Source organism: Salmo salar, chromosome 14 (assembly GCF_965601325.2).
Source record: "Salmo salar chromosome 14, fSalSal1, whole genome shotgun sequence".
NCBI classification, from domain to species: Eukaryota; Metazoa; Chordata; class Actinopteri; order Salmoniformes; family Salmonidae; genus Salmo; species Salmo salar.
This window is the reverse complement of record NC_138304.1, coordinates 9,777,535-9,798,619: the sequence shown is the minus strand read 5'-3', so window position 1 is coordinate 9,798,619 and position 21,085 is coordinate 9,777,535. Positions and strand designations below refer to the sequence as shown.

Below are 21,085 nucleotides of genomic sequence, written 5' to 3'. Positions count from 1 at the left end.
CCCATGCAGGACTCTACATAGACAGAATGTCACAGTGGTTGCGTGTTGTGTTTGTCTGTTAGCCCATGGTTTAGAAATGCTCGTGTGAATATGGGATAAGTCTGAGGCTGGAGCTTAGGAGAGCCCGGCGCTAAGAATAATGCAGTGTAATAAGGCCTAATATGTATCTAAGAGAGGAAAAAAAACATTTCCATTCACTTACGACAATCCGCCTCGTCCGATTTATCCTTGCAGTCCGGATCCCCGTCACATTTCCACGCCAGCCTCACACACTCCCCGTTGGCGCACCGAAACTCCTCCACCGTACAGTTCATCTTGCGTCGCGATTGCGACCCTTCACTCCCACAACGCTCCGGCCACTCGTCAGAGCCGTCTGGGCAGTCTGGGTCGCCGTCACAGTTCCACATGACAGGCACACACTCTGAGGTGTTGCAGCGGAACTCGTGCGGACCGCAGGTGGTCGTTGGCGAGTGGCGCGAGGAGCATTTTAGTTCGTCAGAGCCATCGTCGCAGTCGTCATCACCGTCGCACACGTAGACAGGTGCCAGGCACTTGCGGTTGGCGCACTGGAATTGGCTTTTCGGGCAGGACTTGGCGTCTAGGTGAGAAGAGGGGAGGGAGATAGGGAGAGGTCAGCTAGAGTGAGAAAATCAACTGCTGATCGTGATATAAGACACACAACAAGACAGAAATACCAAACACACACACCTCCGCTCCATGGTAGATCCCCATCTCTCTATTCTCTCGCTCTCTCACAGTCAAGAGTCAGAGAATTACAGATATCCCATCACGCATACAGTCTCTGGTTGTATCCCAAATTACACCCTATTCCCTATGTAGTGCACTACTTTTAACCAGAGCCCTATGGGCCTTTGTCAAAAGTAGTGCAGTACATAATAGGGTGTCACTTGGGACACACTTCTTTATCTCAGAAAACTCACTGAGAGCAGAGCTTCGATATTCATATAGACGACAGGGAGTTTCTCCCTGCTGCTGCTGTCGCCCTGGGTTTATTCTTAAAGGGGATTTAGGTCTGGGCTATGTTCATTAGGGCCCATCTTAGGGCCCAATATTTGATTTGATTTGAAAACGAGCCTTTCTCACTTTGGTTTGGATAATTGTTTCCCGTTTCATCCCTAATGAACACGACTCTGGGTTGCTGTATTAAGCATTCTGTTCTGTGTGACAAATGACAGGCGGAAAAAAATACAGCACGCAAATAAAATGTCATTCGTCAAATAGAGACATTTAATTTAGGATTTTAGTGACTCATTTCCACCCGCAGAGTTTAAACAGTGTGTGAGTTTGTTTGTGTGTATGTGCGTGTGCCCGCCCACTGGTACATCCGTAAGTATGTTGAGTCAACGTTGTTTCCACATTATTTCAATGGTACACTGTCAATGTCGATAACAAATGGGATCTCCAAGTCACTGACCTACAGCATTTTTTTAATCTTGCCTTTAACCAAGCTTATAAAGGCATGGCTTCAACGTAGAGTTAATCCCACATCGAATTAATGTTCATTCACAACTGTATCTCAACCATTAATACTAGAACTGCTAAAAGCAGTCAGTTTGACTGCTCATTAACATATTTATTTTATTACTCTGCCATTTTAAAGTCATGCCCCCTTCCATCCTTGACTTTTCCTAAATAAGTCTATAGTGAGGGAAAAAAGTATTTGATCCCATTTACATTACATTTACATTTAAGTCATTTAGCAGACGCTCTTATCCAGAGCGACTTACAAATTGGTGCATTCACCTTATGATATCCAGTGGAACAACCACTTTACAATAGTGCATCTAAATCTTTTAAGGGGGGGGGGGGGGGTTAGAAGGATTACTTTATCCTATCCTAGGTATTCCTTAAAGAGGTGGGTTTTCAGGTGTCTCCGGAAGGTGGTGATTGACTCCGCTGTCCTGGCGTCGTGAGGGAGCTTGTTCCACCATTGGGGTGTCAGAGCAGCGAACAGTTTTGACTGGGCTGAGCGGGAACTGTGCTTCCTCAGAGGTAGGGGGGCCAGCAGGCCAGAGGTGGATGAACGCAGTGCCCTTGTTTGGGTGTAGGGCCTGATCAGAGCCTGAAGGTACGGAGGTGCCGTTCCCTTCACAGCTCCGTAGGCAATCACCATGGTCTTGTAGCGGATGCGAGCTTCAACTGGAAGCCAGTGGAGTGGCCGGAGGAGCGGGGTGACGTGAGAGAACTTGGGAAGGTTGAACACCAGACGGGCTGCGGCGTTCTGGATGAGTTGTAGGGGTTTAATGGCACAGGCAGGGAGCCCAGCCAACAGTGAGTTGCAGTAATCCAGACGGGAGATGACAAGTGCCTGGATTAGGACCTGCGCCGCTTCCTGTGTGAGGCAGGGTCGTACTCTGCGAATGTTGTAGAGCATGAACCTACAGGATCCCCTGCTGATTTTGTATGTTTGCCCACTGACAAAGAAATGATCAGTCTATAATTTTAATGGTAGGTTTATTTGAACAGTGAGGGACAGAATAACAACAAAAAAATCCAGAAAAACGCATGTCAAAAATGTTATAAATTGATTTGCATTTTAATGAGGAAATAAGTATTTGACCCCTCTGTAAAACATGACTTAGTACTTGGTGGCAAAACCCTTGTTGGCAATCACAGAGGTCAGACGTTTCTTGTAGTTGGCCACCAGGTTTGCACACATCTCAGAAGGGATTTTGTCCCACTCCTCTTTGCAGATCTTCTCCAAGTCATTAAGGTTTCGAGGCTGACGTTTGGCAACTCGAACCTTCAGCTCCCTCCACAGATTTTCTATGGGATTAAGGTCTGGAGACTGGCTAGGCCACTCCAGGACCTTAATGTGCTTCTTCTTGAGCCACTCCTTTGTTGCCTTGGCCGTGTGTTTTGGGTCATTGTCATGCTGGAATACCCATCCACGACCCATTTTCAATGCCCTGGCTGAGGGAAGGAGGTTCTCACCCAAGATTTGACGGTACATGGCCCCGTCCATCGTCCCTTTGATGCGGTAAAGTTGGCCCCTTAGCAGAAAAACACCCCCAAAGCATAATGTTTCCACCTCCATGTTTGACGGTGGAGATGGTGTTCTTGGGGTCATTGGCAGCATTCCTCCTCCTCCAAACACGGCGAGTTGAGTTGATGCCAAAGAGCTCCATTTTGGTCTCATCTGACCACAACACTTTCACCCAGTTGTCCTCTGGATCATTCAGATGTTCATTGGCAAACTTCAGACGGGCATGTATATGTGCTTTCTTGAGCAGGGGGACCTTGCGGGCGCTGCAGGATTTCAGTCCTTCACGGCGTAGTGTGTTACCAATTGTTTTCTTGGTGACTAGGGTCCCAGCTGCCTTGAGATCATTGACAAGATCCTCCTGTGTAGTTCTGGGCTGATTCCTCACCGTTCTCATGATCATTGCAACTCCACGAGGTGAGATCTTGCATGGAGCCCCAGGCCGAGGGAGATTGACAGTTATTTTGTGTTTCTTCCATTTGCGTATAATCGCACCAACTGTTGTCACCTTCTCACCAAGCTGCTTGGCGATGGTCTTGTAGCCCATTCCAGCCTTGTGTAGGTCTACAATCTTGTCCCTGACATCCTTGGAGAGCTCTTTGGTCTAGGCCATGGTGGAGAGTTTGGAATCTGATTGATTGATTGCTTCTGTGTACAGGTGTCTTTTATACAGGTAACAAGCTGAGATTAGGAGCGCTCCTAATCTCAGCTCGTTACCTGTATAAAAGACACCTGGGAGCCAGAAATCTTTCTGATTGAGAGGGGGTCAAATACTTATTTCCCTCATTAAAATGCAAATCAATTTATAACATTTTTGACGTGCGTTTTTCTGGATTTTTTTGTTGTTATTCTGTCTCTCACTGTTCAAATAAACCTACCATTAAAATTATAGACTGATCATTTCTTTGTCAGTGGGCAAACATACAAAATCAGCAGGGGATCAAATACTTTTTTCCCTCACTGTATTTAACACAATGCCGTTGTTAGAATCATAATATCACAAACAGAACTGGGGTTATAACCGGTTTTAGGAGGGCATGTCATTATTTAAATGGTTTTCCACTGTTGGCCCCTCCTTCTCCCGACAGTAGGGCCTGCTCTGCTCCTCCTCCCGACAGTAGGGCCTGCTCTGCTCCTCCTCCCGACAGTAGGGCCTGCTCTGTTCCCCCTCCCGACAGTAGGGCCTGCTCTGCTCCCCCTCCCGACAGTAGGGCCTGCTCTGCTCCCCCTCCCGACAGCAGGGCCTGCTCTGCTCCGCCTCCCGACAGTAGGGCCTGCTCTGCTCCCCCTCCCGACAGCAGGGCCTGCTCTGCTCCCCCTCCCGACAGTAGGGCCTGCTCTGCTCCCCCTCCCGACAGTAGGGCCTGCTCTGCTCCCCCTCCCGACAGTAGGGCCTGCTCTGCTCCCCCTCCCGACAGTAGGGCCTGCTCTGCTCCCCCTCCCGACAGTAGGGCCTGCTCTGCTCCCCCTCCCGACAGTAGGGCCTGCTCTGCTCCCCCTCCCGACAGTAGGGCCTGCTCTGTTCCCCCTCCCGACAGTAGGGCCTGCTCTGCTCCCCCTCCCGACAGTAGGGCCTGCTCTGCTCCCCCTCCCGACAGCAGGGCCTGCTCTGCTCCTCCTCCCGACAGCAGGGCCTGCTCTGCTCCCCCTCCCGACAGTAGGGCCTGCTCTGCTCCCCCTCCCGACAGTAGGGCCTGCTCTGCTCCCCCTCCCGACAGTAGGGCCTGCTCTGCTCCCCCTCCCGACAGTAGGGCCTGCTCTGTTCCCCCTCCCGACAGTAGGGCCTGCTCTGCTCCCCCTCCCGACAGTAGGGCCTGCTCTGCTCCTCCTCCCGACAGCAGGGCCTGCTCTGCTCCTCCTCCCGACAGTAGGGCCTGCTCTGCTCCTCCTCCCGACAGTAGGGCCTGCTCTGCTCCTCCTCCCGACAGTAGGGCCTGCTCTGCTCCTCCTCCCGACAGTAGGGCCTGCTCTGTTCCTCCTCCCGACAGTAGGGCCTGCTCTGCTCCTTCTCCCAACATTGGAAGTGGCCAGTTGATAATCCCCCTAATAATTGCCCTCGAAACTGAACCTAAACTATACCGAAACAAATTTCACACATACAACAACAGATTAAATAAATGACGTAAAGTATGATGGGGGAGAATGGCAGAATGGGTGAGTTGTTGAGCGAGGGGAAGCGAACGATGCCTAATGATGTAATCACCAATTGTGAATGAAGAACAGGGCGGCCCATTCTATTGCATTGGTATACTCTAATCATAATCTCAAAGTGGTATGTACCCTATATCAGTCCACCAATCCAAGTAGTCTACTCTGCCCTACTTGGATGGCACGGCTGTTCTATGTGAAAGGAGGCTCCGGCCGTTCGGAGGCTCCGGTGTTCTACAACATGCTTGACTTGGATGCTATCAACACACACGTGTTGTTCAAGCAGTGCATCAACAACACCATGCCCAGTCTGGCATATGGGCTATTTAAGAGACATATGAGGGCCAAGGCAGCAGCAAAGATTCCACGCGAGCCTCTGCGCGAGCCAAATTGCACACAGCTCCCAAGGAGGAGACAGTGCCAGGTGGCCAGATGCACAAAGAACAGAACCCAAGTCATCTGTGTCACCTGCAAGCGACATGTTTGTTGGGAAGTGTGTCAAGCAAGTCAGAGTGGCGAAGATTTCTGTTGGCTGTTAGGACAAGGGATAACCGCTAAATGAAATCCAACTGATGCCATTGCATGAAAACGCAGACCATGTAAGCACAAGCTGACAATAATTGACTATTTTTGACTGCTGTCATATTAACACTTAGAGTTGAAGTCGGAAGTTTACATACACCTTAGCCAAATACATTAAAACTCAGATTTTCACCATTCCTGACATTTAATCCTAGTAAAATTTCCCTGTCTTAAGTCAGTTAGGATCACCACCACAATAATAGTGGAGGGAATTATTTATTTCAGCTTGTATTTCTTTCATCACATTCCCAGTGGGTCAGAAGTTTACACACACTCAATTAGTATTTGGTAGCACTGCCTTTAAATTGTTTAACTTGGGTCAAATGTTTTGGGTAGCCTTCCACAACCTTCCCACAATAAGTTGGGTGAATTGTGGCCCATTCCTCCTGACAGAGCTGGTGGAACTGAGTCAGGTTTGTAGGCATCCTTGCTCGCACACGCTTTTTCAGTTTTGCCCACAAATTTTCAATAGGATTGAGGTCAGGGCTTTGTGATGGCCACTCCAATACCTTGACTTTGTTGTCCTTAAGTCATTTTGCAACAACTTTGGAAGTATGCTTGGGGTCATTGTCCATTTGGAAGACCCATTTGCGACCAAGCTTTAACGTCCTGACTAACGTCTTGAGATGTTGCTTCAATATATCCACATAATTTTCCTGCCTCATGATGCCATCTATTTTGTGAAGTGCACTATTCCCTCCTGCAGCAAAGCAACCGCACAACATGATGCTGCCACCCCCGTGCATCACGATTGGGATGGTGTTCTTCGACTTGCAAGCATTCCCCTTTTCCTCCAAACATAACGATGGTCATTATGGCCAAACAGTTCTATTTTTGTTTCATCAGAACAGAGGACTTTTCTCCAAAAAGTACGATCTTTGTCCCAATGTGCAGTTGCAAACCGTAGTCTGGCTTTTTTATGGCGGTTTTGGAGCAGTGGCTTCTTCCTTGCTGAGCGGCCTTTCAGGTTATGTTGATATAGGACTCGTTTTACTGTGGATATAGATACTTTTTCACCTGTTTCCTCCAGCATCTTCCTAAGGTCCTTTGCTGTTGTTCTGGGATTGATTAGCATTTTTCGCACCAAAGTATGTTAATCTCTAGGAGACAGAATGCATCTCCTTCCTGAGTGGTATGACGGCTGTGTGGTCCCATGGTGATTATACTTGCGTACTATTGTTTGTACAGATGAACTTGGTACCTTGAGGCGTTTGGAAATTGTTCCCAAGGATGAACCAGACTTGTGGAGGTCTACAATTTGTTTTCTGATGTCTTGGCTGATTTCTTTTGATTTTCCCATGATGTCAAGCAAAGAGGCACTGAGTTTGAAGGTAGGCCTTGAAATACATCTACAGGTACACCTCCAATTGACTCAAATGATGTCAATTACCCTATTAGAAGCTTCTAAAGCCATGACATCATTTTCTGGAATTTTCCAAGCTGTTTAAAGGCACAGTCAACTTAGTGAATGTAAAGTTCTGACCCACTGGAATTGTGACACTGAATTATATGTGAAACTATCAGTCTGTAAACAATTGTTGGAAAAATTACTTGTGTCATGCACAAAGTAGATGTCCTAACCGACTTGCCAAAACTATAGTTTGTTAGCAAGACATTTGTGGAGTGGTTGAAAAACGAGTTTTAATTACTCTAACCTAAGTGTGTGTAAACTTCCGACTTCAACTGTATATTCACTATAATGCCCTTATTGCTTTTGTGCTGATTTTCACTATTTATTAAGCACACTTGGCGCTTATAGTGATGTTTAGGCTGCTGATGTTTTCATCATTTTACTTTGCGTTTTGCCGACCATGCGTCGTTGTGGTTGGGGTATTTTGTAAAAAATTGTTTTTACAAAAAATAAGCTGTATACGTGTTCCAACACATATTCTTTTGGTTTCATAGCTGTAACAAAGGCAATCCACTAAAATAATGTATTGAACAGTTTTTTTTTTATGTGTGTTTTTACATATAGCCTACAGTAACAAACTAATGAAAATGCTATTTTGTTATTTGAAATAAAAAAGAATCATATTCTAATGTTACCTAACACCTTCATGAACACAACAAAACGATTATTTTAGCAATAGCATACATGAAGTTTGCAGACGACACAACTGTGGTGCCAGAATAACAACCTTTCCCTCAACATAACCAAGACTAAGGAGATGATTGTGGACTACAGGAAGTGGAGGACCGAGTATGCCCCCATTCTCATCGACGGGGCTGTAGTGGAGCAGGTTGAGAGCTTCAAGTTCCTTGGTGTCCACATCACCAACAAACTAGAATGGTTCAAACACACCAAGACAGTAATGAAGAGGGCACGACAAAACCTATTCCCCCTCAGGAGACTGAAAAGACTTGGCATGGGTCCTGAGATCCTCAAAATGTTCTACAGCTGCACCATCGAGAGCATCCTGACTGGTTGCATCCCTGCCTGGTACGGCAATTGCTCGGCCTCCGACCGCAAGGCACTACAGAGGGTAGTGCGTACGGCCCAGTACATCACTGGGGCTAAGCTGCCTGCCATCCAGGACCTCTACACCAGGCGGTGTCAGAGGAAGGCCCTAAAAATTGTCAAAGACCCCAGCCACCCCAGTCATAGACTGTTCTCTCTACTACCGCATGGCAAGCGGTACCGGAGTACCAAGTCTAGGACAAAAAGGCTTCTCAACAGTTTTTATCCCAAAGCCATAAGACTCCTGAACAGGTAACCAAATGGCTACCCGGACTATTTGCATTGTGTGCCCCCCCACCTCACCTTTATGCTGCTGCTACTCTCTGTTTATCATATATGCATAGTCACTTTAACTATACATTCATGTACATACTACCTCAATTGGGCCGACCAACCAGTGCTCCCGCACATTGGCTAACCGGGCTATCTGCATTGTGTCCCACCACCCACCAACCCCTCTTTTACGCTACTGCTACTCTCTGTTCATCATATATGCATAGTTACTTTAACCATATCTACATGTACATACTACCTCAATCAGCCTGACTAACCGGTGTCTCTATGTAGCCTCGCTACTGTATATAGCCTCACTACTGTATATAGCCTCGCTACTGTATATAGCCTCACTACTGTATATAGCCTCACTACTGTATATAGCCTCACTACTGTTATTTTTCACTGTCTTCTTACTGTTGTTTTTATTTCTTTACTTACCTATTGTTCACCTAATACCCTTTTTGCACTATTGGTTAGAGCCTGTAAGTAAGCATTTCACTGTAAGGTCTACACCTGTTGTATTCGGCGCACGTGACAAATAAACTTTGATTTGATGAAATGTATTAATTACACTGTTAGAATGCTGCAGTCAGAATGACTGCTGGTTAGCTTGAAGAGGGGAGAGGAGTCCCTCGAGGTCAGCGGTTCTAGTGTTAGAAAACAATGAAATATCATCTGTTCCCATTGGGTTAAGTCTGGTTAAGGGCCTACAAAACCATACTTTATTATGACAATCGTAGTGATACTGGCAAGAGCAGTGTGCGTGTTTTTCATTCCTCAAAGATTTCATTGGGTTACTCCCACACACCTGCAACAACCCAACTCAGATGTGCGAGTGCTGTTATTTTCTCACGCATTTATTGACTGAAAATCATTACAGTAAATGACTTGCTTATTCAGAGTAGGCTTACCAGACCATACCAGTAGCTAAAGAAGAGAGAATCAAAGAGAGACTTATTTTTTTTCATCCTAATCACCGCTTATTATCAAGCTGACTGCTGTAAATTAACCTCCTCTGTCGGAATGTGGGAACAGAACACCATGATCATCCTGCTTATTGTACCCATATGTGCAAATCACCATGTGTGTTCTATTACACACACATGGATTAATTTAGCTAAGGCCACAGATGAGGATTAACACATACTGAACTATACCCGCTGCACCACTGATAGAAACAGAAAATCAAATCATATTTGGGATTCGGCTGGGCTGCAGGCTTCATCTAATCTTCATCGATATTAAACAACAGCGTTCCATTTGAATTTGCCGTGTCTTATCAGTACAAATACACACATGTACGTGCGTGCGCACACACACTGAATCAGCATACACACACACACACACATCATGCGCAACCTAGCCCCACTTATCAACTAATTTGCAGTTAAATTATTAAGGAGACTCGATAAACATGCATATTACACATGGAGAGGCCCATTAGTGAAATACATTAGCATTTCCTGCTACATCGGTAGAGACATCATTTCAGTTGGGGCCTGTGGTAAAAGCATTTAAAGACTTCTGACAGACTTCCCTTGGCTTTTGCCTATGGGCTCAGAGTAACTTTAATTCCTGAACATGTTCTTGACTTTGAAGGATGATGATCCAATCGGAATGTGACATCATCCCCAGCCAGCCAAACATGAAGGGCGTGGCTGTGGTGTGACCCGGTTCTCTACCTCTGATTGGACGAGGAGCCGCAGTGATGGGGGTGAGACGGTGGCCTCCATCCATCTATCCACCCTACCCCTACTCACATCAATCCATGTCACGAGGTTAAGCGACGTTTGACTCTCACAGACGGCATTCATAGATACTAGAACCCTAAGGAGCATTGTCACACTATTATTCATAGAAATACTAACTCCCTAAGGACCATAGAGCACAGTGCTACCCATCGAGGCCTCCATAGACCTTCTCTACAGGAAGGTCACGTTACATCCTGAATGGCAACCTATTTTCTTTGTAGTGCACTAGTTTTGACCAGGGCCCATAGGGCTCTGGTCAAAAGTAGTGCACTATATAGGGAATAGGATGCCATTTGGGACACAACCCACATCTCAGCCAGTTTAGACAGGCCGCCCTTCACTGGGGAACGACTCAACAGATGACCTTTCTACTAATGCCACAGACACATTTACACAGCAAAACGGTGTGATAATGGAGAGGGAGAAGTGGACGCTGGGGAGAGGAGGATGACAATGAAGAGGGAGATTGAGGAGAGAAAAAGAGAGAGAGAGAGAGAGAGAGAGGATATAGAATATAGTAGAGGGAGAGGAAAGAATAGAGGGATTTTTTTCCCACAGTGATGTCAGTATTATTATGACCACACGTACAACTTGCTACCAGGAGTATGATGGATGGAGTGAGAGATAGAGGAGAGAGATATAGAAGAGAGAAAGAGAAGAAAGAGGGGTTTTTTCAGCCTCGTGATTTGTTGGGAGAATTGTCTGTAGAGAAACCTCCCTGGAACAATTTATTTTCCATTTTTGAAGTTACCAAGAAAGTCCGTCATTAATCCCAGACCCTAATCACTGCTGTTGTCAGGGATTGGGAGACTATTTGACTGTACTGTAGAGTTGCAACAAAAAAATATCCGGTTTTCCAGAAATCCTGGTTGATAAATTCCCGGTTCAAGACGGAATAAGCAGGAATTGGAACAAAAAGGTAATATTGAGGAAGTTACTAGAATTTTGCAACCGTACATTTATTTAACACGAAGTCAGATAAATTGGCTAAACTAACTCCTAGATATCACCTGCGACAATGGTAGAAGCAAACAGGATTGTTGAGATAAAAAGTTGTATAATGAAGGTAAACAAATTGTTGCTTACTGGAAAATACTCTTTCAAACACACGGTCACGTTGTACAGCACCATGGCTATTAGCAGGGCTATATTATGGCCTTTATGGGCGGCGCACAATTGGCCTAGCATTTCTTTCCCTCTAAAAACAGAAATAAATGTTCTGGAATTTAAAAGTATTATCTTGGCCTTTATTCAGATTACAGTCGCTCTCTTTCGTTTTTTTGAAAACAAAATAACCTCCAAAATATCGTTATACATTATCGTTATATATATATCGTTATATATTACTGTGATGACACAGTCATATATAGCTGGCACTTACATAAAGCTGAGTGACTCACTCATTCCTGGCTTTGGATCAAAATAAATAAGTACCAACTTCTTAATATCAATCCCATGTACTATGTTATTACCAAAAAAGTTTCAAATTCTCTAGTAATGCCAATATGGAGACTATCAAATGCTTCTCAAAGATTCCCTCTGGTGGTCAAATTAGCACTAACTTGCATTAACGTAAAACATGGCTGACAATTAAATAACGTGCCATAGATTGCTGCAGCAGTCCGCAAGGTGTGCTGCAATATGACACAACTTTTAAAGGAGGAACCAGTGTACATAAAAAGGCAGAAAAGAGACATATCCCAGACATACTGTAGGTCCCTTATGACTGATCCCAGATCTGTTTGTGCTGGCTCGTCAAGTTACAATGACCTGAGAAGTACAGAACAAACAGATCTGGGACCAGACACAACCAAAAGTATGTGGACAAGTGCTCGTCGAACATCTCATTCCAAAACCGTGGGCATTAATATGGAGTGGTCCCCGCAGCTCTAACAGCTTCCACTCTTCTGGAAAGGCTTTCCACTAGATGTTGGAACATTGCTGCAGGGACTTGCTTCCATTCAGCCACAAGAGCATTAGTGAGGTCGGGCACTGATGTTGGGTGATTAGGCCTGGCTCGCAGTCGGCCTTCCAATTCATCCTAAAGGTGTTTGATGGGGTTGAGGTCAGGGCTCTGTGCAGGGCAGTCAAGTTCTTCAACACAGATCTCAACAAACTATTTCTGTATGGACCTCGCTTTGTGCACGGGGGCATTGTCATACTGAAATAGGGCATTCCTCAAACTGTTGCCACAAAGTTGGAAAGACAGAATCGTCTAGAATGTCATTGTATGCTGTAGCGTTAAGATTTCCCTTCACTGGAATTAAGGGGCATAGGTCAAACCATGAAAAACAACCCCAGACCATTATTCCTCCTCCACCAAACATTACAGTTGGCACTATGCATTGGGGCAGGTAGCGTTCTCCTGGCATCTGCCAAACCCAGATTAGTCCGTCAGACTGTCAGATGGTGAAGCGTGATTCATCACTCCAGAGAACACATTTCCACTGCTCCAGAGTTCAATGCTTCTGCTCCCTCTCTCTGGCGCTCGAGGTCGCCAGGCTGCCTATCATTACACATCAGCGCTTCATTGGACTCACCTGGACTCCATCACATTACGTAAATGCTCCATCACATCCCGTTAATGCTGACTCTTTCCCGAGTCTGCATTAATGTCGTTATGTGTCCCTTGTCCAGATGCTATTCGTGTTTTGTTTCCTGTCTGTTTAGTCATTAAATATTCACTCCCTGTACTTGCTTCTTGTCTCCCAGCATCTGTCCTTACAACTCCAGCCGACGTTTGGCATAGCGCATGGTGATCTCCCGAAGAACAGTTCTTGTGCCGACGTTGCTTCCAGAGACAGTTTGGAACTGGTTAGTGAGTGTTGCAACTGAGGTCAGACGATTTTTATGCACTTCGCGCATCAGCGCTCGATGGTCTCGTTCTATGAGATTGTGTGGCCTACCATCTTGCGGCTGAACCGTTGTTGCTCCTAGATGTTTCCACTTCACAATAACAGCCCTTACAGTTGACCGGGGCAGCTCCAGCAGGACAGAATTTTGACAAAGGGACTTGTTGGAAAGGTGGCATCCTATGATGGTGCCACATTGAAAGTCATTGAGCTCTTCAGTAAGGCCATTCTACCGCCAATGTTTGTCTATGGAGTTTGCATGGCTGTGCGCTTGATTTTATACACCTGTCAGCAACGGGTGTGGCTGAAATAGCCAAATCCACTATTTTTTTATACCTTCAAAGACAATTTGATATTCTGTACAGTCGCCTTTAGGATTGGGACAATATACAGTATGATTAAATCTAATATCATGATATTTGACATTGGCGATATATCATGAAGTGCAAGACAATATATCAAGATGTGCAAAACTATGTCGAATATTGGCCTGTTATTGGCTCACAGAATAAAACAAACAAAATGGAGTCAATTAGTTTAAAAAACCCAAAATTACGGACATTTTGGTTAATTGCTCATCACCATGTCATACACACTCGCCTACTCTATTACCCAGAGATCCCATGCGACAGGCGTGTTCCTCGCTCGTAAGAGGACCTCAGAGCCTGTGTGTGTGAGTTCAGGGCAGCACATTTACATTACTACAGCTGACTGGACAGAGGAGCTCAACTTTCTCTTTAGGGGACTGCTGCCTGCTTAATGTAATGTTATGTAATGCGAGAGAGAGAGAGAAAGAGAGAGAGAGAGAGAGAGAAAGAGATGGATGGAGGGCAGGATTCAACTTAATGCATTATTTAACATGTGGATGACTCAATTAGCGAAACTCCTTGACGCAATTTACTTTTTTAAGCTGACTGGATGGAGTGCAGAGTGTTTTGCTAGGATTGGGATGGCTTCCAAGAGGGAGCACAACTGTCTCTAGGGTCCCAAGGCCCCAGACTCTGGCATGGAGGGCAAGGTTGTTGGAATGTGTATGTTTGTGTGTATGTGCATACTATTGTAGTTCTCTCTAAGCAGGATTAAACCATAGCCTGTCCATGTACTCTGTCAATTATTGACATGTATTTTGGGGCCATCGTCGGTGAAGCGTGAAACTCAAGTAAAACAAAACAAGCTTATGTCTATACTATTACAAATATCAATACTTACTGACTTAATATCTATACTTACCTGTGTCACCCAGAAAAAACTCCTGGAGTGTGTTTGTGTGTATGCTGCTTGTGTCTAGTGTCTATGTGTGTGTTTTAACACCTACACGTGTCCATGTAAAAGACAGACTTATAAGATAGACATTACTTGCATTTTGAATCTATCACAGTTTACTCCTGTATCTTTCCAAAACAGAACAATCTTCTTGACCCTAACCAGTCAGGCTTCAAGATGGATCCCTGAACCGAGACCGCGCTCCTCTGTGTCACGAAGGATCTCCACACTGCCAAAGCTGACTCTCCTCTGTCCTCCTAGATCTATCCTCTGACTTTGACACCTTGAACCATCAGATCCTTCTATTCACCCTCTCAGGGCTTGGCGTCTCAGGCTCTGCACACTCTTGGATTGCATCCTACCTGGCAGGCCGCTCCTACCAGGTGACGTGGAAAGGATCTGTGTCTACACCACGTGCTCTCACTACTGGTGTTCCCCAGGGCTCGTTTCTAGGCCCCCGGCTTCGTCATGTCCTCATGGTCTCTTCTATCATTGAAATACGGATGACACTCAACTACCTTTCTCCTTCCCCCTTCTGACATCCAGGTGGTGACACGCATCTCTGCGTGCCTGGCCAACATCACAGCTTGGATGTCAGCCCACCACCTCAAGCTCAACAAGACAGAGTTGCTCTTCCGGAGAAGGCCTGCCCGCTCCAAGACCTCTCCATCACAGTCGAGAACTCCACAGTGTCCGCCTCCCAGAATGCAAAGAACCTTGGCTTGACCCTGGACAACTGTCCTTCTCTGCAAACATCAAAGCAGTGACTCCCTCCTGCAGGTTCATGCTATACAACATCCGTAGAGTACGACCCTACCTCACACAGGAAGCGGCGCAGGTCCTCATCCAGGCACTTTTCATCTCCCGTCTGGACTACTGCAACTCCCTGTTGGCTGGGCTAGCTGCTTGTGCCATCAAACCCCTGCAATTTACGCTGCAGCCCGCCTGGTGTTCAACCTGCCGAAGTTCTCCCATGTCACCCCACTCCTCCACACACTCCACTGGCTTCCAGTTGAAGCTAGCATCCACGATAAGACAATGGTGCTTGCGTACAGAGCAGCAGGGGAACTGCCCCTCCCTACCTTCAGGCTATGCTCTAACCCTACACCCCACTCTGTTCTGCCACCTCTGGTCCCACCCCTACCGGGGGTCAAGTGCTTGCTCAGTCCAGTCAAAGCTCTTCCCTGTCCTGGCACCCCAATGGTGGAACAAGCTTCCCTCTGAAGGGAGGAAAACAGAGTCCCTGCCCATCTTCCAAAAACAACTGAAAACCTACATCTTCAAAGAGTATATGACTGATCCCAGATCTGTTTGTGCTGGCTCGTCCAGTTACAATGACCTTAGAAGTACAGCACAAACAAATCTGGGAACAGACACAACCAAATATATGTGGACAAGTGCTCGTCGAACATCTCATTCCAAAATCATGGGCATTAATATGGAGTGGTCCCCCCTTTGCAGCTCTAACAGCTTCCACTCTTCTGGAAAGGCTTTCCACTAGAAGTTGGAACATTGCTGCAGGGACTTGCTTCCATTCAGCCACAAGAGCATTAGTGAGGTCGGGCACTGATGTTGGGTGATTAGGCCTGGCTCGCAGTCGGCCTTCCAATTCATCCCAAAGGTGTTTGATGGGGTTGAGGTCAGGGCTCTGTGCAGGGCCGCTCAGCCCAGTCAAAGCTCTTCCCTGTCCTGGCACCCCAATGGTGGAACAAGCTTCCCTCTGATGGTAGGAAAGCAGAGTCCCTGCCCTTCTTCCAAAAACAACTGAAAACCTACATCTTCAAACAGTATCTTAAATAAAACATCGAAATCTTATTCCAAACCCCCATAAAAAAAATTGCACTTGTCTTTTCCTACTAGCACCGACTTCGCTGATAACTTCTGTATTGAGGAAAAATGTATTCACTACGACTATGATATGTGGTTATCTCACCTAGCTGTCTTAAGATGAATGCACGCTTTGGATAAAAGCGTCTGCTAAATCACTTAAATGTAATGTAAAATGTACCTAGCTGCTAACTGGCTGGCTGCGAGGAATGGCATGTATTATTATGTGCCAGTCATTGTCAATGCACCTTAATGCACATTCTCCTGTTGAATACCAACACAGAGACAGTGTGTTACAACTCCTTTGAAGTCAATTCTCCTGCCGCCTCTCTGAATGGCGAGTCAATCTAATTCAATTCAATTAAAACTTTATTGTCAGTCAGACGGAGTTGCATTATCAGAGCTGCCGGTGGTAATTCCATCCATTTGGCATATCTCCAGGCACACACACGTTTGTTTTACTATCCTTGTGGGGACCACAAATTTGATACCATTCAAAATCATATTTTCCATAACCCTAACCTTAACCCCAAACCCTTACCCTAAACCTAACCTCTAAACTTAAAATAATTACCCTTGTTTTACTATCCTTGTCAGGGGTTCTGGTCCCCACAACCATAGTAAAACCAAAAACACATTCACACTATTAAAGATCTGAGGCCCTCGGACATATCTAATTAGAGCTTCATAACACAGTACGTCTCCGACCGATGCCGGCAGGGAATCAATTATCATCGACTACAGACCAGGTGCATTATCACAGTGGTGGTGTGGTATCATAATCTCCATGTCCTCAGGATTCACTCAGGGTTTACAGGCTACAATACTGCAGTAGTCTATTTACAATCACTGATTTCCCTGACCATGTGGCCAGGTCAACATTGGAAGAACATGGTCAGAAAAACTCAGGCCCCTACAGTATTATACAAATGTAGTAACGGTAGAAATGATGCCTATTATTAAATCGAAGATCTTCTGTAGCATCAGATTACCCGACCAGTATAACTCCCAATCCTAATATTACAGCATCCATATTCTGAAGTCCTTCCGTACTCAGTCCTCAGACGAAACTTGACTGCCAAGACCGAGAGGGACTTTTGTCTGAAAACTGACAACTGACGGAGTTTTGACAATAAAGTGAGATCCATCTGACAACTGAGGAAAATCCTAATATGGACGCCATACTATTTACTCTACAAGCCCAGCAGTGTTTGAGCTCTAAGGGAGGCAGTGGCCACTGGCCTGAAGTCATCACTGAGAGGCTTAGTCTGGAGGGGTCAGTGGAGAAATTAGAATGAGAAAGAGATTAGAGCAGGCTAGAAGGGCTCTCAATGGACCCGGGCTGTCTACAGCTAAAAACTTAAGAAGGTATTACAGCGAAAGTCAGTGGGATCTCGTAATACTAGCGGATGTGCCTTTTTCAGTCAACCATTAGCTCCTTTAGACAAAGGAGTGTTATGGGTCAAGTGGCATAGATGTATTTTACACAGACATTGGATCAAATACGGTTGAATTTGGCTTGATTGTACTTGCGTGGCGCAATGGGTCCAGTAGAGTAAACGCAAAAGCATAAACCATGCCCATCTGGCTAAATAAAAAACAAAGATTTGAAATAGTATTTGAAACCAGGTCTATTTTTGAATGTTCTATGATGCACTGTAGTAAATGCATGCTCACAGACCATATCTGAGAGGAGTAAATAGTTGTTTTGATTTACAATTTGATTAAATATAAATTGAGCGAATGCTGTGAAGTCGAGCGGCAGGTAGCCTGGGGCGGCAGGTAACCTAGTGGTTAGTGTAGGACTAGTAACCAAAAGGTTGGAAAATCAAATCCCTGAGCTGACAAGGAAAAAAATCTGTCATTCTGCCCCTGAACAAGGCAGTTAACCCACTGTTCCTAGGCCGACATTGAAAATAAGAATTTGTTCCAAACTTACTTTCCTAGTTAAAAATAAGAACACACAGACACACAAAACCTTGGGGACCCAAATGATCCCAGGAAAACATGCAGCATTTTTTTCTCTTTCTCTCTGCTCTTTCCCTCATCTGGGGAAAATAAGACAGGGTTTCTCCAAGTGTAGCTTTCTGCGCGCATGCCACGGCGGCACACAATCTTCAAAGTCCAAACATTCAGCCTCCCGTGGTGCTTTCGCTTCAATCAATTTTTCCCGACACGTGGGAGAGAAGAGGGCACGAGAGAAAAGGAGAAGTCAATTCTTCACGCTGCTGTGTAAAGTAGGCCAGGAGTGTAGTCACAGCGGGGTGTGTGTATGAGTGTGTGGAGACGCACCAGGGTGGCACGTGATTAGGTAAAGAGGAGGGTGATGTCATCATCCATTGTTGATGGATTGGCGCTTGCACCATGCAAAGCTGGGTCAAGTTGAATTGGTGGCTCTTCCTATCGCTACGGTTGCGATAAGTCATGGAAGATACCAAAGCTCTCGCTGGCCGCCAAGGGCAAATCCTATACACACTGATTCTCATACTTGAAATTGAATTGCAACCTTTGATTTGTGCATCAAAGTCTATGTATTTTCTCAGCAGAGCTGATTTATTCATTAGCCCGTTTCCATCGATAGGGGATGCGTCCCAAATGGGACTCTATTCCCTACACAGAACACTACTTTTGACAGGCCCTGATTAAAAAGTAGTGCACTATGTAGGGAATACGGTGCCATTTGCGACGCTGAGAAATCTCAAGTGCTGCACACCGAGCTGTCGTGTCCTCCATCGTCAAAAGATAAGCAACACCAAAAAGCCAGATATGGAGAAGATAGGGATCTCTAAGAAGAAAACACTTTAATGTCACACAATAGTGGGCCTATTTAAAGATACATAGAATTGTAACATGGCGACAATTGTTTAAACCCAATTCTATGACAAGGGTACTGCAGCAGAATGACACACAGTGGGGGAAAAAAGTATTTGATCCCCTGCTGATTTTGTACGTTTGCCCACTGACAAAGAAATTATCAGTCTATAATTTTAATAGTAGCTTTATTTGAACAGTGAGAGACAGAATAACAACAAAAAAATCCAGAAAAACGCATGTCAAAAATGTTATAAATTATTTGCATTTTAATGAGGGAAATAAGTATTTGGCCCCTCTGCAAAACATGACTTAGTACTTGGTGGCAAAACCCTTGTTGGCTATCACAGAAGTCAGACGTTTCTTGTAGTTGGCCACCAGGTTTGCACACATCTCAGGAGGGATTTTGTCCCACTCCTCTTTGCAGATCTTCTCCAAGTCATTAAGGTTTCGAGGCTGACGTTTGGCAACTCGAAACTTCACCTCCCTCCACAGATTTTCTATGGGATTAAGGTCTGGAGACTGGCTAGGCCACTCCAGGACCTTAGTGTGCTTCTTCTTGAGCCACTCCTTTGTTGCCTTGGCCATGTGTTTTGGGTCATTGTCATGCTGGAATACCCATCCACGACCCATTTTCAATGCCCTGGCTGAGGGAAGGAGGTTCTCACCCAAGATTTGACGGTACGTGGCCCCATCCATCGTCCCTTTGATGCGGTGAAGTTGTCCTATCCCCTTAGCAGAAAAACACCCCCAAAGCATAATGTTTCCACTTCCATGTTTGACGGTGGAGATGGTGTTCTTGGGGTCATAGGCAGCATTCCTCCTCCTCCAAACACGGCGAGTTGAGTTGATGTCAAAGAGCTCCATTTTGGTCTCATCTGACCACAACACTTTCACCAGTTGTCCTCTGAGTCATTCAGATGTTCATTGGCAAACTTCAGACAGGCATGTATATGTGCTTTCTGGAGCAGGGGGACCTTGCGGGTGCTGCAGGATTTCAGTCCTTCCTGTTATTTGAACAAAACATGCATGTATTGTATAACATAATGTCCTAGGAGTGTCATCTGATGAAGATCATCAAAGGTTAGTGCTGCATTTAGCTGTGGTTTGGGTTTATGTGACATATATGCTTGCTTGGAAAATGGCTGTGTGATTATTTGTGTCTATGTACTCTCCTAACATAATCTAATGTTTTGCTTTCGCTGTGAAGCCTTTTTGAAATCGGACAATGTGGTTAGATTAACGAGAGTCTTATCTTTAAAATGGTGTAAAATAGTTGACTGTTTGAGAAAATTGAATTGTGGTATTTTTGTTGGTTTTGTATTTCGCGCTGTGCGATGCCATTGGCTGTTGGCTAGGGGTTCCGCAGGCGGAACGGGGTTCCGCAAGCGGAACGTCTGTCCTCAACAGGTTTTAAGAGTGTGCTCCTAATCTCAGCTCGTTACCTGTATAAAAGACACCTGGGAGCCAGAAATCTTTCTGATTGAGAGGGGGTCAAATACTTATTTCCCTCATTAAAATGCAAATCAATTTATAACATTTTTGACATGCGTTTTTCTGGATATTTTTGTTGTTATTCTGTCTCTCACTGTTCAAATAAACCTACCATTAAAATTATAGACTGATCCTTTCTTTGTCAGTGGGCAAACGTACAAAATCAGCAGGGGATCAAATACTTTTTTCCCCCACTGTACATGTTCAGTCAGTACTGAATTTAAAATGGCTTAAATTAAGATTTTTTTATACCCAATAATGTCAAAGTGGAGTTATTTGTACAAATTAATTCAAAATGAAAAGCTGTTATGTCTAGAGCTAAGAAGTACTCAACCCCTTTGTTTTTGCAAGCCTAAAAAGTCACATAATAAGTTGCATGGACTCACTCTGTGTGTAATAATAGTGTTTAACATGATTTTTGAATGACTACCCCATGTCTGTACCCCACACATATAACTATCTGTAAAGGTACTTCAGTCGAGTACTGAATTTCAAACACAGATTCAACCACAAAGACCAGGGAGATTTTCCAATGCCTCTCAAAGAAGGGCACTTTTTGCTAGATGTACAAAAAGCAGGCATTGAATATCCCTTTTTGAGCATGGCAAAGTTATTAATT

The 21,085-nt window shown here is 45.2% G+C and overlaps 1 protein-coding gene across 1 annotated transcript in view; it reads right to left on the bottom strand.

Moving 5' to 3' along the window:
* LOC106568715 (low-density lipoprotein receptor-related protein 8) overlaps positions 1-21,085 on the bottom strand; it is a 169,381-nt gene that overhangs the window by 45,252 nt on the left and 103,044 nt on the right. The window contains exon 5 of the mRNA XM_014139291.3: positions 203-598. Coding sequence (XP_013994766.1) covers positions 203-598 — 396 coding nt within the window. The remainder of the gene's footprint in view (positions 1-202; positions 599-21,085) is intronic.